This window comes from Schistocerca serialis, chromosome 3 (genome assembly GCF_023864345.2).
Source record: "Schistocerca serialis cubense isolate TAMUIC-IGC-003099 chromosome 3, iqSchSeri2.2, whole genome shotgun sequence".
Lineage (NCBI taxonomy): Eukaryota > Metazoa > Arthropoda > Insecta > Orthoptera > Acrididae > Schistocerca > Schistocerca serialis.
Window position 1 is genome coordinate 1,032,995 of NC_064640.1, and position 13,970 is coordinate 1,046,964.

The 13,970-nt window shown below is 41.9% G+C and overlaps 1 protein-coding gene across 1 annotated transcript in view; it reads left to right on the plus strand.

The window, feature by feature from the left end:
- The window catches only part of LOC126469655 (F-box/LRR-repeat protein 6), a 218,571-nt gene extending 215,798 nt beyond the window's left edge, over positions 1-2,773 (plus strand). Inside the window, exon 10 of the mRNA XM_050096786.1 lies at positions 1,109-2,773. Within this exon, the coding sequence (XP_049952743.1) occupies positions 1,109-1,112 (4 nt within the window). The 3' untranslated portion in view covers positions 1,113-2,773. The remainder of the gene's footprint in view (positions 1-1,108) is intronic.
- The last annotated feature ends 11,197 nt before the right edge of the window (positions 2,774-13,970 follow it).

Here is a 13,970-nt window from a genome sequence, read left to right on the forward strand (position 1 = left end):
GAATTTTACTTTTGAATTTGTTGAATGCTTTATGCATGGTCCTCCTTGTGCTAAGTTTTGCTTCATGTAGTTTTTGTTTGTCTTTGAGGCTTTGGCTATGTTTAAATCTGCAGTGAAGCTCTGTTTGATTTTATAGCAGCTTTCTAACACGGTTGTCGAACTGTGGCAGGCCTTTTCCATCCCAACTTTGCACAGCACATACTTACCTAAAGCACATTGTTATGCTTGGATCAAGTAAAACTTTTAAAAAATCATGATGAAAATAGAAGCCAAATACAGAAAAATATATAAATAGACTGTAGGAACCATGGTTAAAGAGCTGTTATCCAAATGCAAATTGTTTTTCTGTTTCCTTTTAACTAAATGAGTACTGCTGTTCATTGGAATGAGTCCACATTATAAACCACAAATGCCATTAGAGAGTATGTGTAGAGGGATGGCAGGGTTAGAGTTCTGAGATGCACGAACAACAGCCCACATGATGTCCATGAACTGGGAATGCAGATAATTCGGATTACCTGTTTCTGGGTTCAGAATATTCCTTATAAATGAAAATACTCATCACAGGACATAATGGAATGGAGATAAGAAAAATAAACAAGCTACAGATAATTTTCCTTCATGAAGTTGCTACACTGTCTTCTAGTTACAGTCTGTAACCAATGTTTCATGGAAGTTATGTATAAGTCATTCATCTCTGATCACACTAAAACCTCAAAACCATGATGTGATTTACTAATTACACAGTCTGAAAAATTACATCACTTTAATTTTTTGGAAATTGACACAAGGTGCTCCAGCTGGAAAAAAATGTTCCGTAATGATGTGCAAGGCCATAGTAGGTTATTGCTCAGAACAAAAGACAAAACTATGTATTTAAATATTGGTCTGTTAGGAAAGTGGAAAAATGCTTACTTGTCTGTCTCAAAGATTCTCTAGATTATCGTATTTTGAGCTCAGTCTTCTGAAAGTAAGAAAGCAATGTGATAAATCTATAATGACAATGATGAAGCTAATGACAATTATATGTTACTGTGAAGTACCTGTGTGTAGATTTTGATTTAGCTGTGTTTGCATTTTATATAAATGTTGTTCACTTCTATTTCAGCTAGGTTTGTGGACTTGAAAAGACAAAGCTGATCTTTCTAGCCATATCTGGAAAAGGTAGTTTGTGTTAAAAAGAGACTGAATCTCATTAAAGTGCTGACACACCAGTAAAATGATCACAGGTATACAAGGTGATTAGTGTTTGGGTACTGAAACATGAGAAACATTGTTTGTGCACTGACAATTGTACTATTTGCATTAGGCAAATTTAGAAAAAGACTATGAAGCCATTATCTGTAGAACAGCTTCATTATTATATTTTAACACTACATTTATGTGAGGTGTATTGTAAGTTAGTTTTTTGAAAGACTGTTTTTATTTCCGTAACATCACAGTGTGATTGTATTTTTCCAGCTGCTTCATATTTATGTTTCTATCCTGTATTTGTATAAGGCCTGTTGTGTGCTAGATTTTGTTTAAATGTTATTATTATTTCAGTAGGGCCATTGGCTGTTGAGTTTCCAATTTTTATCTGAGAAGCAATAATTGGATTGTTCATTATGTTTTAAAGATATGTAAATACAATAATCTTTAAATGACTAGAATTCACCTCAGATAGCCTGCTCTAGCATGTTAATACACTTGCTGAAAGTGGAAAATGAACACTGTGAAGCAGTGATATACCAAATGAATGAAGTTTCCTTCACGTGTTGTGCAAGCTATATACTATATATAGGATCACAATCACAAGCACCGTTGTAATGATCCAGTTTCATGAGCATTTCTGCAACAAAGCAGCCATAATTTTTAGTGAACAGGAAGACACATTACTGTTATTTTTCTGATTTTGTCACTCATCCAAACACCGTGCGGCAAGTCCTGTAAAATGGTTCTTTATAATTAATGAGAAGCACTATATTGCTAATGTTCCAAAGGATTAATTTATTGTGTCAACTGGTTTTAGGCTTATAAGATCATCATCAGACTTTAACTGACCATTATTTTATTCGGTTTGTTTATTTAATGTTATACAGACATGATTATCGAGTGGAGCGGTAAGGTTTTTCCTGTTTGCTCACTTTATATTTACCTATTGTTCAGCTATTTTTCTTTTAAGTTGCATTACCAGTACACTGTCAAAGATGCCATTTACTGTGTGTTTGTGTGCTGTTTACAGACATTGTAATTTCTTTGGTGGAAATAGTCAGTTAAAGTCTAATAATGGCTTTGCAAGCCAAAAACCGGTTAATGCAATAAATTAATCATATAGAACATAAGCAACATGGTGCTTTTCATTTATTATACAATTGTCCTACCAAGAACTGACAGAAGATTCAGTTAACATGTTATTACTTTATTATTCTGGTTATTAATTGTGAGGATACGTCGTAAAATGTTGTACATTGTGTGTCAGTACCACAAAAAAAGAAAAATAAAAAAATAAAAAAAATCAATCTCAACTGATAAGTGATTAAAACAGTTTTCTTGATGATTACAATATTTGTAATTACATTTGTGATAACCTGTATTTTTGTTATTCTTATTCTTACATTGACCAACAATATGTCCTGTCATAGTAAAAATTTTTGTATTTCCATCTTTATGCAAGACATTTGCTGATGTGCAGTTTTATTCTCTCACTGTAAAAAAGACTTTGAGGGTAAAAAGCTCTGTAAAAAAATCAGTGTCAGCTTATGACCTTACTGAATATATAATAGGTGCCTCATGTAGTGTCATTACTGGGTGACCCATGTAACCTAAAGGAAACAAAGCTCTGCAGTGTTTGGTAATTGCCTTAATTCAAGTGTTGCATATTTACTTAAATATCTTTTTCAGTTCCATCTTTTTGTTACTTTATTTTGATCTTAATAACTTAAAATTAGTACTTCACTAGCTGCCTGCACCAGCTTCACACAGGTAGCACAAATATCTTCCCAAGTTCCAGCTTTTTGTTACTTTATCGTGGTTTCAATAACTGTAAAATTAATACTCCATTAAAGGTTTTCAGAAATTACTGCAACCAGTCGCCTTTTATGTAGATGTATTTTATTTAACCATGACCGGTTTCGAGCTGCCTAGCAACTCATCATCAGATGGTATATACATTTAGCACTAAATGTATATACCATCTGATGATGAGTTGCTAGGCAGCTCGAAACCGGTCATGGTTAAATAAAATACATCTACATAAAAGGTGACTGGTTGCAGTAATTTCTGAAAACCTTTTCACACCACAGTCGCAGTGTTCCACATCCACAATGGATAAAAGCCTAATACTCCATTAGCTGCCTTTCCCGGCTTTGATATCTGTGGCCAGACAGTTTGTTTGGCATAGCACTAATAAATTATTACATAAACCTTCTTTGTGAATCAATCTGTCTGTTAGTGAAAACTGTATCAAAATCCCTAAAGTAGTTCCTGAGATTAACCTCAAGTAAAGACAGAAAAAAAGTGGTGGCCTTTAATTTAGTAATGTGTCTAGACGAATCATTTGCCGTTTAATCTATTTTTTTTTAATACAATATCCTATCACAAGTGAATTATTTAACTGCAGCGTTCTGTTGGCAACTGTGTGTATTAATATCAATTTATACTCCTCTCTACCAATTTTCTGTACCGTGGCCAGCTGCACTTGGCGGTCCCAAAAATTCTCGATCGGGCTTAAATCCGGTACATTTGGTGGCCAGTATAGTACGATAAACTTATCGTGGGGCTCTTCGAACCGTGCACGTACACTGCAAGCTGTGTGACACACATTGCTCTGTTCTGCCGGTAGATGCCACTGTGCCGAGGAAAAACAGACTGCACGTAGGTGCGGACACGGTCTCCGAGGGTAGATTCGTAATTGTATCGATCCACTGTGCCTTCCAGGATGACGAGATCACCCGGGGAATGCCACAGTAACATAAAAACATTCCCCAGACTGTAGCACTCCCTTCTCGTATTCTTTACGACGTTTCACGCTGCACACGCCAGTGGCCAGCTGTCCGATGGAGCATAAAATGTGATTCGTCTGAAAATGTCACCTGTCACCACTCTGTGGACATCCAGTTGTGGTACCAATGTGCAAATTCCAGCCTCTGTCGCCTCCGAACAGCAGTCGGCACAGGTGCCCGAACCAGGCACCTGCTGCGGAAGCCCTTACGCAGCAGTGTTTGCCGAATGGTCGTTGAGGAGACACTGTAGGTAGCCCCTCGGTTCACCTCGCAGTCAGTCACTCGACAACTGCACGTCTGTCTGTCCGTACACGTCTGTGCAGTCGTCATTCGTCCCTGTCGTATATGGCCTGTGGTGCGCCAAATTTGCCACTGCGCCAGTTGTGGATCGCACCTTTTGCCATTCGCGGCATACTTTATCTGTGGTAACGTATGTGCAGTTTACAAACTTAGCCATTTTGGAAATGCTGCCATCCTTGGCCTGAAAACAGACGATGGTGTCCATTCGGATGTCAAATAAATCGTCCCATTTCTGGATTACGATGACGGTGGCACTGTTTTCCACATCCCTCAACCTCCGTTAATACGACTGCACCGTGTATATTACAATACTGTGTAATTTCAAATTACATGTGTAAAAAACAAACGTACTGCAATAATAAATTTAGATAATAGCATTCGTTTGACAGTGACAACAAAGCGTGCTGATAACTCCACAGTTGGATACCTTTAAACCACAGATAAACTACACAGTGGTTATCGTACGTTTCTACTTAAAGGTCAAAGAATGTAAAAGTAATTTGTATCAATGAGTTATCCCATTACACGTGCTACAAACAAAATATACTTCTTGTCGATCACATTTATGAATCTTTGTTATGTTGGTAGTATGTGTTAGTGATGATAAATCTCGTGAAAAGTAGATGCCTTATATATGTGTTCCAAAACGATTCACATTGGAATTCCAGGACGGAATAACACTGACTGTTTTCCACGTCCCCCCAACTTGCTTTATATACCCTCCACAGCTAGTGCTGCCCCCGGGAATCTGTGAGCGGTTATTGCAAGTTGAGCTGAAAGCACAAATGTATAGCAGCCTTTTTGCTGTGCCTGTCTGTGACTCCTCTATTATGGTGAGCGGCAGTCTATCCGTTTCGTAATGTTGACAAAATGATTTGTGGTACGGTTTAATGTAACCTGGTAGATAATTAATCTGCTCACCGACTGGCAGCAGAACACGTACATATAAAGGTGAAGGAAATTCACAATCTTTTGGAGTCAGCGGTTCCTTCTTCTGGCAAAAGGCTCGAAGGGGAAGGAAAAAGAGATGAAGAAAAAGGACTGGTGAGGTTTAGGAAATGGGAGGAGTTTATAAAAGTCGTCCAGAACCCCAGGTCAGAAAAGCCTTATCAGATGGGATGAGAAGGAAAGGCTTTTGTTGGGAACTGTACCAGATGAGATTTGAAAACCTGAGAGCTTATAGGTGGAAGATAGAGTAATAAGCAACTCAGAGATTACTGACAAAACATCGAGTAAGAGTTAATAAAATTGAAAAGCTAAGTGCACTGTATGTGGGAGAGGTGGGATGCGGGGAAAAATAGATAGGTCAGAAAGTAAAAGATATAAAAAACTAAAAAGTAGTGAAGAAAGAAATGGTTACTGAGAAGAAATGCAAAAAAAAAAAAAAAAAAAAAAAAAAAAAAAAAAAAAAAAAAAAAGTAAATTAAGGGTAAGTTAGTAGTGAGAACCAAGGGCACGTTGTAATGCCAGTTCCCACTTGTGGAGTTCTGAGATGCTAGTGTCTCAGGGAAGAATCCAGATGGCACGTGTGGGGCAACAGGCATGGAAGTCACAACTGTCATGTGGTAGAGAAGGCCAAAAAGTGTTTACATAACAGTTGATACATTGCATGTGTTCTCTCACAGGTGGCTCTTCCTTTGATAGTGTATGTTTTACCATTTATTGGGCTGATATAGGAGGGTGTATAGGGCAAGTCTTACTGTGGGGACATTCAGAGGGGTAGCAGCAATATGGTAGGGAAATAAGTGCAGAAGGAGCATAAGGTCTGACCAGGATACTGCAGAGAGGGAGAGGTAGGGGACCAAAAGTTATTCTAGGTGTGGTGGCCAGAATGGATCTCATTTCAGGGTATGATTTTAGGAAGTCATAGCCTTGTCAAAGTTGCTGATTAATACATTCAAGACCAGAATAATACTGAGTGACAAGAGGTGTACTGCTGTGTTGTTTTCCTGGAGGGATCAGCAGTACCAGGATTCTGACCTATCCCCCCGCCCCACCTTTACCACATGCAATGCTCTTAGCTTTCTGTTCTCATTAACTCTTGTGTGACATTCTGTCAGTAATCACAGTCTTGCTTATTACCCTGTCTCTCACCTCTAAGCCTTCAGGTTTTCAGATCTCGTCCAATCCAAACTCTCCCCATTTCCTAAACCTCACCAGTCCTCTTTCTTCATCCCTCTTCCTTCCCCTTCAGTCCTTCTGCCAGAAGAAGGAGTCACTGGCTCTGAAAGTTTGCAAATTTCCTTAACCTTTTGCATGTGTGTGCTCTCCTGCCACTACTTGGTGAGTATATTCTCTTATCTATCCAGTAACATTATATTTTCAAAAACTGAAGATTGATTATTTTCATTGATACAGTACAATTTAAGCTTCTGAATGAAATTTTCGCTCTGCAGCAGTGTGTGCACTGACGTGAAACATCTTGGCAGACTAAAACAGTGTGTGGGACCGAGGCTCAAACTCGGGATCATTGCCTTCGGTGGCCAAGTGCTGTACCGACTGAGCCACCCGAGCACGACTCACGAGCCGTCCTCACAGCTTTACTTCCGCCAATCGGGTCAGGAGTCATTCTCGGATGGCACATTCGATAGAGCAATTGCCTGTGAAAAGCGAGGGTCCTTAGTTTGAGTCTCGGTCCAGCACATAGTTTTAATCTTCCAGGAAGTTTCCTGATTTAAGATGCTTGTAAAAAATTAAATATCTGCATCTGTAGAAAAATTACTCTTTCCATAACACTGTGACCTCTTCTTTGCTAACTGTTAAATGGATGTATAAATGTACTTGCAAATTTTCACTGAATATATCACTGCCTTAAAGGAAGGTAAGGCTACCCATGTGATGAAGTAAAAGTCTGTGTTACATGCAGTGAAGGCAATCCAACACTCATTTAAACATGTTATTTACAATATAATGGCACTAAAATATTTACTTGCCTCTAGCAGATTATGTGAATCTTCCAGTTAGTAGCTCGTGTAAGTCTGATCAGGAAATTGTCTGAACTAGATAGGCTTGTGTCATAAAAGGTTCTGCATAAAGAATGCTATGAAAGAAGCTATCAGTGCATTTGGAAGAAAAATTTTGTTTACCAAATTTGAACAACTCCCTGGAACTTTTTGCACAGTGTAATATCAGTAAGTGTCTCTAAATCTTCTGTCCAGACAGTCATTTTCCATACAAGTACTCAAATGTAAGATCATTATTACACTAAGGCCAATATCTTGAATTTTACAATCCATAACTGTTTACACAAGAAAGCAGTTATACAGCTCCCCCTTCTGATTCTTGCACCCATGCAAAAATTACAAATATAGGGATAGTTTATTTCAGAGTTTGAAAGCTATTGAATTTACTAAACAATGACATCATCACTAGACTTAATACCTTACCTCTTCAAATTTCTATTGATTTTTGGAACACAACTGGTCCCTACCATTGCAGCTGTTTGTTAACAGCAACTGCAGCAGCATAGCATTTCCGAATGAAAAAGGATTCGTGCTCTCTCCGTTTTTAAGAGAAACTGCGACTGTTCCTCACCAGGGAGCAGACTGCTGTGAACAACAGTTCCTGCCAGTCAGCTTACTCTGTAAAAGTGACCTATATTATATACTACTCATTTGTACATTAGCATATCACGTGTTCTCGCAATGAAGACACCTACTTTATGCAACAATCCCCGAATCGGACCTAACCTTATTGTAGGCTTCTTCAGCCCTCGGTAATATTGTGACTAACATCAACAGCAACAGTTGCAGAGCACGGACTTATAAAACTGAAATATTTAATCACGGTTGTTGGGTATTTTATGTCTGTAAAAGCATGATCTCACAAACAGAGCAGGAGCAGATCAGTGAAGTCGGGATACATAATAAGCAATGTCTTTCAAATTGTTGGGTACAGGCAGTGAGAGACAATTGAAACCATTCAGTCATTTAGAGGGAGAGGTAAATTTCAGGAGGAGTAAAGAGCTCTATTCGCACAGTCAAAGACAGTGCAGACGAGTATCTGGTGTGTGTCGTGTCGGCTACCGTGGGAGTCGGCACCGACACGAACGAGGATGGAGAGAAGTTGTGATGGGCGTTGTCAGGGATCCAAATCGTGTGTAGAAAACACTCGAAGATTAATATTACTCTTTATTTCTAAAAAGAAAATGGCAACCTAACTCGTGCTGCTTGTGCCTCCTACGAGCAATTACTGTTCGGTATAACTGTTTGCGGAACACGGGCCGAGTGTCGTCTCGCTATTACTCAGTGCCGGTGTTCTCGGAGACTGCGACCGAACTGGGCTGACCGGCACGGGGTGGCCGATTAAATTAGCACCGACAGTTAGTGCCGAACTCTGTCTTCCCGGAGGTGTGGTGCTAACGCTCTTTCCACCGGTGCACCTGTCGACGCCTCCTCGAGGCCATTTCGTGGCACTGCGGCGGTCGGTGTGTAGTCGTCGCTTTGGGACCGCACTTTGCTCCCTCCCCGAAATGTCGTGTAGGGACCCCGGTCGGCCGAAAAATGGAGAGGGCAGTGATGACAGTGGCAACAGCGACGGGTCCACCGTGGGTGCAAGTCGAGCCGCCGTGGCGGCGAAGCCAGTGCGTCCGGCTCCATTTGTTCCACGGGCGGTGCCGAAGAGGTACCTGGCGGCGGCCACAGCGGCTGCAAGATTCCAGTAGAATGCGAATCTAGGAACGGAAAATCTGCAGAAGAATCTCACAATCGACATCTACGAATCTGGTTCCGGGGGTGGCGCGGATACCCGGCAGGGCGTTCAATTAAATACGTGAGAGTGCCTAAATTTCGAAGAATCGCTCCTCTCTCTCGGCTCCTAGTGCTACCGAAACTCTGAAAAGAATAGAATCGATAGGTGTGAAGCAATACTTGTGGAGCACGGGAGGCGCCGTGCGCTGCAACTGGAGCAGTGGCCGTGTAGAAGCTCCGACTGTTGTGGGCCGGGGAGCAGTACATTGCGTGTAACAGCAGCAGTGCTTGCTCTCATTTACAAAAACTGTTCAAAGTCCTGAGCCGTAAATTGTAGTCTGTTGTCTGTAACCGACACTTCAGGCAAACCTCCCGAGCAAAAAATAGATGACAGAGCCTAAATGGAACCACGCTATGTAGCCGAGTTCGTGGGCACTGCAAATGGATATTTCCTATAAGAGTCCACCACAATAAGCGAACGAGTGTTCCAAAAGGTACCAGCAAAGTAAATATGCACTCGTTGCCACGACGGTTGTGACTTTGGCCAAGCTGAAAACATTAGTGGTGGGGCCAGTAGATTCTCAGCACAAGTGCGACACTGTGACATCATCTGTTCAATGTGGGCGTCCGTGCCCGGTCAAGTACAGTGCTGAGGCCAATATTACACTATCAAATTTCTTTGTCAAAGATTTGATCAAAGATGTGATCCAATATTCCGTCCAATATATTTGACAAAGATCTTTGACGTAGCGCTACAAGGGGTATTACACTGTCATCAAATTTTTCGTCAAAGTTCAAGATGGCTGACAAGAACTTGTTATTAACCGCAGCAGTTCTACGTACTCCAATTGCATTGTGTGCACATGCGGAAAAGAAGTAGGGGGAAAAATGGAACCATACATACGAGGTTGACAGTCTTAAAAGTCCTGGGATTACAACTTGATAATAAATTCAGTTGGGAGGAGCACACCCCAGAACTGCAGAAAGGCCTTAACAAATCTGTATTTGCAATTCGAGTGTTAGCAGACATAGGCAACATAAAAATGAAAAAGCTTGCATACTTTCATTCCATAATGTCATATGGGATAATATTTTTGGGTAAATCTTGAAGTCAAACAAAAGTTTTCAAGGTCCAAAAGCGTGTAATACGTATTATTTGTGGAGTAAATTCACGGACCTCCTGCAGAAACCTCTTCAAAGAACTGGGTATACTAACTACTGCTTCTCAGTATATTTACTTCCTAATGAAATTTGTCGTAAATAATATATCTCTTTTTCCAACAAACAACTCAGTTCATACATACAATACCAGGAACAAAAATGATCTGCACAAGGACTTAAAAGCACTTACTTTAGTTCAAAAAGGGGTCCACTACTCAGGAACACTCATCTTCAATAATTTGCCAGGAAACATAAAAAAATTAGTAAGAAATAAAGATCAGTTTAAAAGGAGCCTGAAAGACTTACTACTGGCCAACTCCTTCTACTCAATTGGCGAAATTTTTAATAGAAACAAATGATGTATTGTATTTATTCATACTATTGGTATTGTTATTTCAGCTTTAAAAAATCGACATGTTCCACATCCACGAGGATCTCCTCAGCACGGATCTATGGAACGAAAAACTAATCTAATCTGGGTGAAGCCGTGGGTTTTACGACGACACGATAAAAGCATTCAACAAAACTTGTTACGTGAGCTTACAGTGGAAGACGTCAAGTCGTACATCAATTACTTAAGAATGGATGAGCATACATTTCTGTATGTGCTCAATGAAGTGTATCCTCGTATCACAAAGCACAATATTCACTTAAGAACTGCTACATCTTCAGAAGACAGGCTCACTATAACACTCCGATTCCTTGCTACAGGAGAGGGTTATGTTAGGTTAGGTTAGGTTAGGTCAGGTTAGGTCTCCAATCTTCTTAATCTATGTTTGTATTCAGGGTGCCTCACGTTGTAAAGCGCCTCATCAGCTTCAGACATCTCTATTAATTTTGTAGTTGTCGGCACACACCAATTGTATTTACCGGTAATGGTTATACACTCCTGGAAATGAAAAAAAGAACACATTGACACCGGTGTGTCAGACCCACCATACTTGCTCCGGACACTGCGAGAGGGCTGTACAAGCAATGATCACACGCACGGCACAGCGGACACACCAGGAACCGCGGTGTTGGCCGTCGAATGGCGCTAGCTGCGCAGCATTTGTGCACCGCCGCCGTCAGTGTCAGCCAGTTTGCCGTGGCATACGGAGCTCCATCGCAGTCTATAATACTGGTAGCATGCCGCGACAGAGTGGACGTGAACCGTATGTGCAGTTGACGGACTTTGAGCGAGGGCGTATAGTGGGCATGCGGGAGGCCGGGTGGACGTACCGCCGAATTGCTCAACACGTGGGGCGTGAGGTCTCCACAGTACATCGATGTTGTCGCCAGTGGTCGGCGGAAGGTGCACGTGCCCGTCGACCTGGGACCGGACCGCAGCGACGCACGGATGCACGCCAAGACCGTAGGATCCCACGCAGTGCCGTAGGGGACCGCACCGCCACTTCCCAGCAAATTAGGGACACTGTTGCTCCTGGGGTATCGGCGAGGACCATTCGCAACCGTCTCCATGAAGCTGGGCTACGGTCCCGCACACCGTTAGGCCGTCTTGCGCTCACGCCCCAGTATCGTGCAGCCCGCCTCCAGTGGTGTCGCGACAAGCGTGAATGGAGGGACGAATGGAGACGTGTCGTCTTCAGCGATGAGAGTCGCTTCTGCCTTGGTGCCAATGATGGTCGTATGCGTGTTTGGCGCCATGCAGGTGAGCGCCACAATCAGGACTGCATACGACCGAGGCACACAGGGCCAACACCCGGCATCATGGTGTGGGGAGCGATCTCCTACACTGGCTGTACACCACTGGTGATCGTCGAGGGGACACTGAATAGTGCACAGTACATCCAAACCGTCATCGAACCCATCGTTCTACCATTCCTAGACCGGCAAGGGAACATGCAGTTCCAACAGGACAATGCACGTCCGCATGTATCCCGTGCCACCCAACGTGCTCTAGAAGGTGTAAGTCAACTACCCTGGCCAGCAAGATCTCCGGATCTGTCCCCCATTGAGCATGTTTGGGACTGGATGAAGCGTCGTCTCACGCGGTCTGCATGTCCAGCACAAACGCTGGTCCAACTGAGGCGCCAGGTGGAAATGGCATGGCAAGCCGTTCCACAGGACTACATCCAGCATCTCTACGATCGTCTCCATGGGAGAATAGCAGCCTGCATTGCTGCAAAAGGTGGATATACACTGTACTAGTGCCGACATTGTGCATGCTCTGTTGCCTGTGTCTATGTGCCTGTGGTTCTGTCAGTGTGATCATGTGATGTATCTGACCCCAGGAATGTGTCAATAAAGTTTCCCCTTCCTGGGACAATGAATTCACGGTGTTCTTATTTCAATTTCCAGGAGTGTAAAAACACAACAGACGACAGAACGCTGCAGCGATGCTAGCGCTCCATGTGGTAACATATCACATTGCAGTGAACAGAAGACAAGCGGTTTCTTTGATCAAATATACAGCGAGGCCCTAGATTTGTTCAAATATTGGACGACATTTGACAAAGTCCCTATTACACTATCAAATATCTTTGACAAAGATATTGGACAAAGAAATTTGATAGTGTAATACCGGCCTGACGCATTGACTGTTTTGTGCATACAATTCCCCTATGTCCTTGTTGAAGCATTCGTAACACATCTTTTATACGACACTTTAGGATTAAGCACACGTGATTTGCCAGTCATTTTGCAATAAAATCACACTACTGTACAGAGAGGCTACGCTGACAAGCAAAAAATCAGTGCACAAAAGAATTCTGAATGCTTTATACTGAACGAGGCCAAGCAGTATGGAATTAGTGCAACAAAATTTTCAGGTCAGGGTCTGCTTCTGTGGCATGTGCAATTTGCCTATAGTCCAGTGGAAAAGTCTATAAAAGTTCAGTGTCCTGCGCATCTATTTGACAACGAGATGCAGCAGTAGCATTGAATTCAGAATTGGAACCAACAGGAAGGCGAGAAAAGGCTTCAGCATTTGCATGCTTCAACGTGGACCAGTACAATATTTCATACTGGTACTGTAACAATAACAAAGCCCTTTTGAGTAGAACATGGCGGAACAGGTTTAGAAGGGTGAAACAAAGACTGAAATGGCTTATGGTCCGTCACTAGATAAAATTTCCGACCAAACTGATACTGGTGAAACTTTGTCATTCTGTAGATAATAGCGAGCGCTTCCTTCTCGATTTGGGAATATTTATCATCGAGTCTCGCTCAATAACTTGAAAGTGAAAGCAATCGGCCTGTCCTGCAAACCGAATCTGTGCAAGAGCACAGCTCCGATTCAGTACAAAGAAGCATCCACTGCCAAAACCACAGGGTAAGGGGGATCGAAAGGATCAAGGCATCTGTCACTCAACAAGGCATTTTGAAGTTTTCTGAAATGCATCGCGACACTCTTTGTTCCAAACAAAAGACACATTCTTCCAGCGCAAACGATACAACGGAGCAATGATCTGGGCTGCGTTGGGTGTAAACCGGATATAATATTTGAACTTTCCAAGAACTGACTGCAATTCTGTCATGTTCCGTGGGACAGGGAGGTCCCGGAAGGCCAGCAAATGTGATTGATGGGGATTAACACGCCCTAAGTACTGAATTTCAGTTTGAAAAAAGGTTTGAACCTGCAGCTGAAAGCATTTGTAAAAGCGTATGAAAGTTGGTGATGTATTGCTCCGGTGTACATCTTGATACTACAATATCGTCCAAGTAATTTGAACAGAATGGAACTTTTGCAGTAAGATGTTCTAAATAGTGAAGGAAAATGGCAGGCGTGAAAGCGCTGCCAAAGGATAAGCACAAAATTTGAACAACCCTAAACGTGTTTTGACCTCAAATATTTTGTGAGACTCCTCATCTAGCGGAGTTTGCAAATACCCTTTGC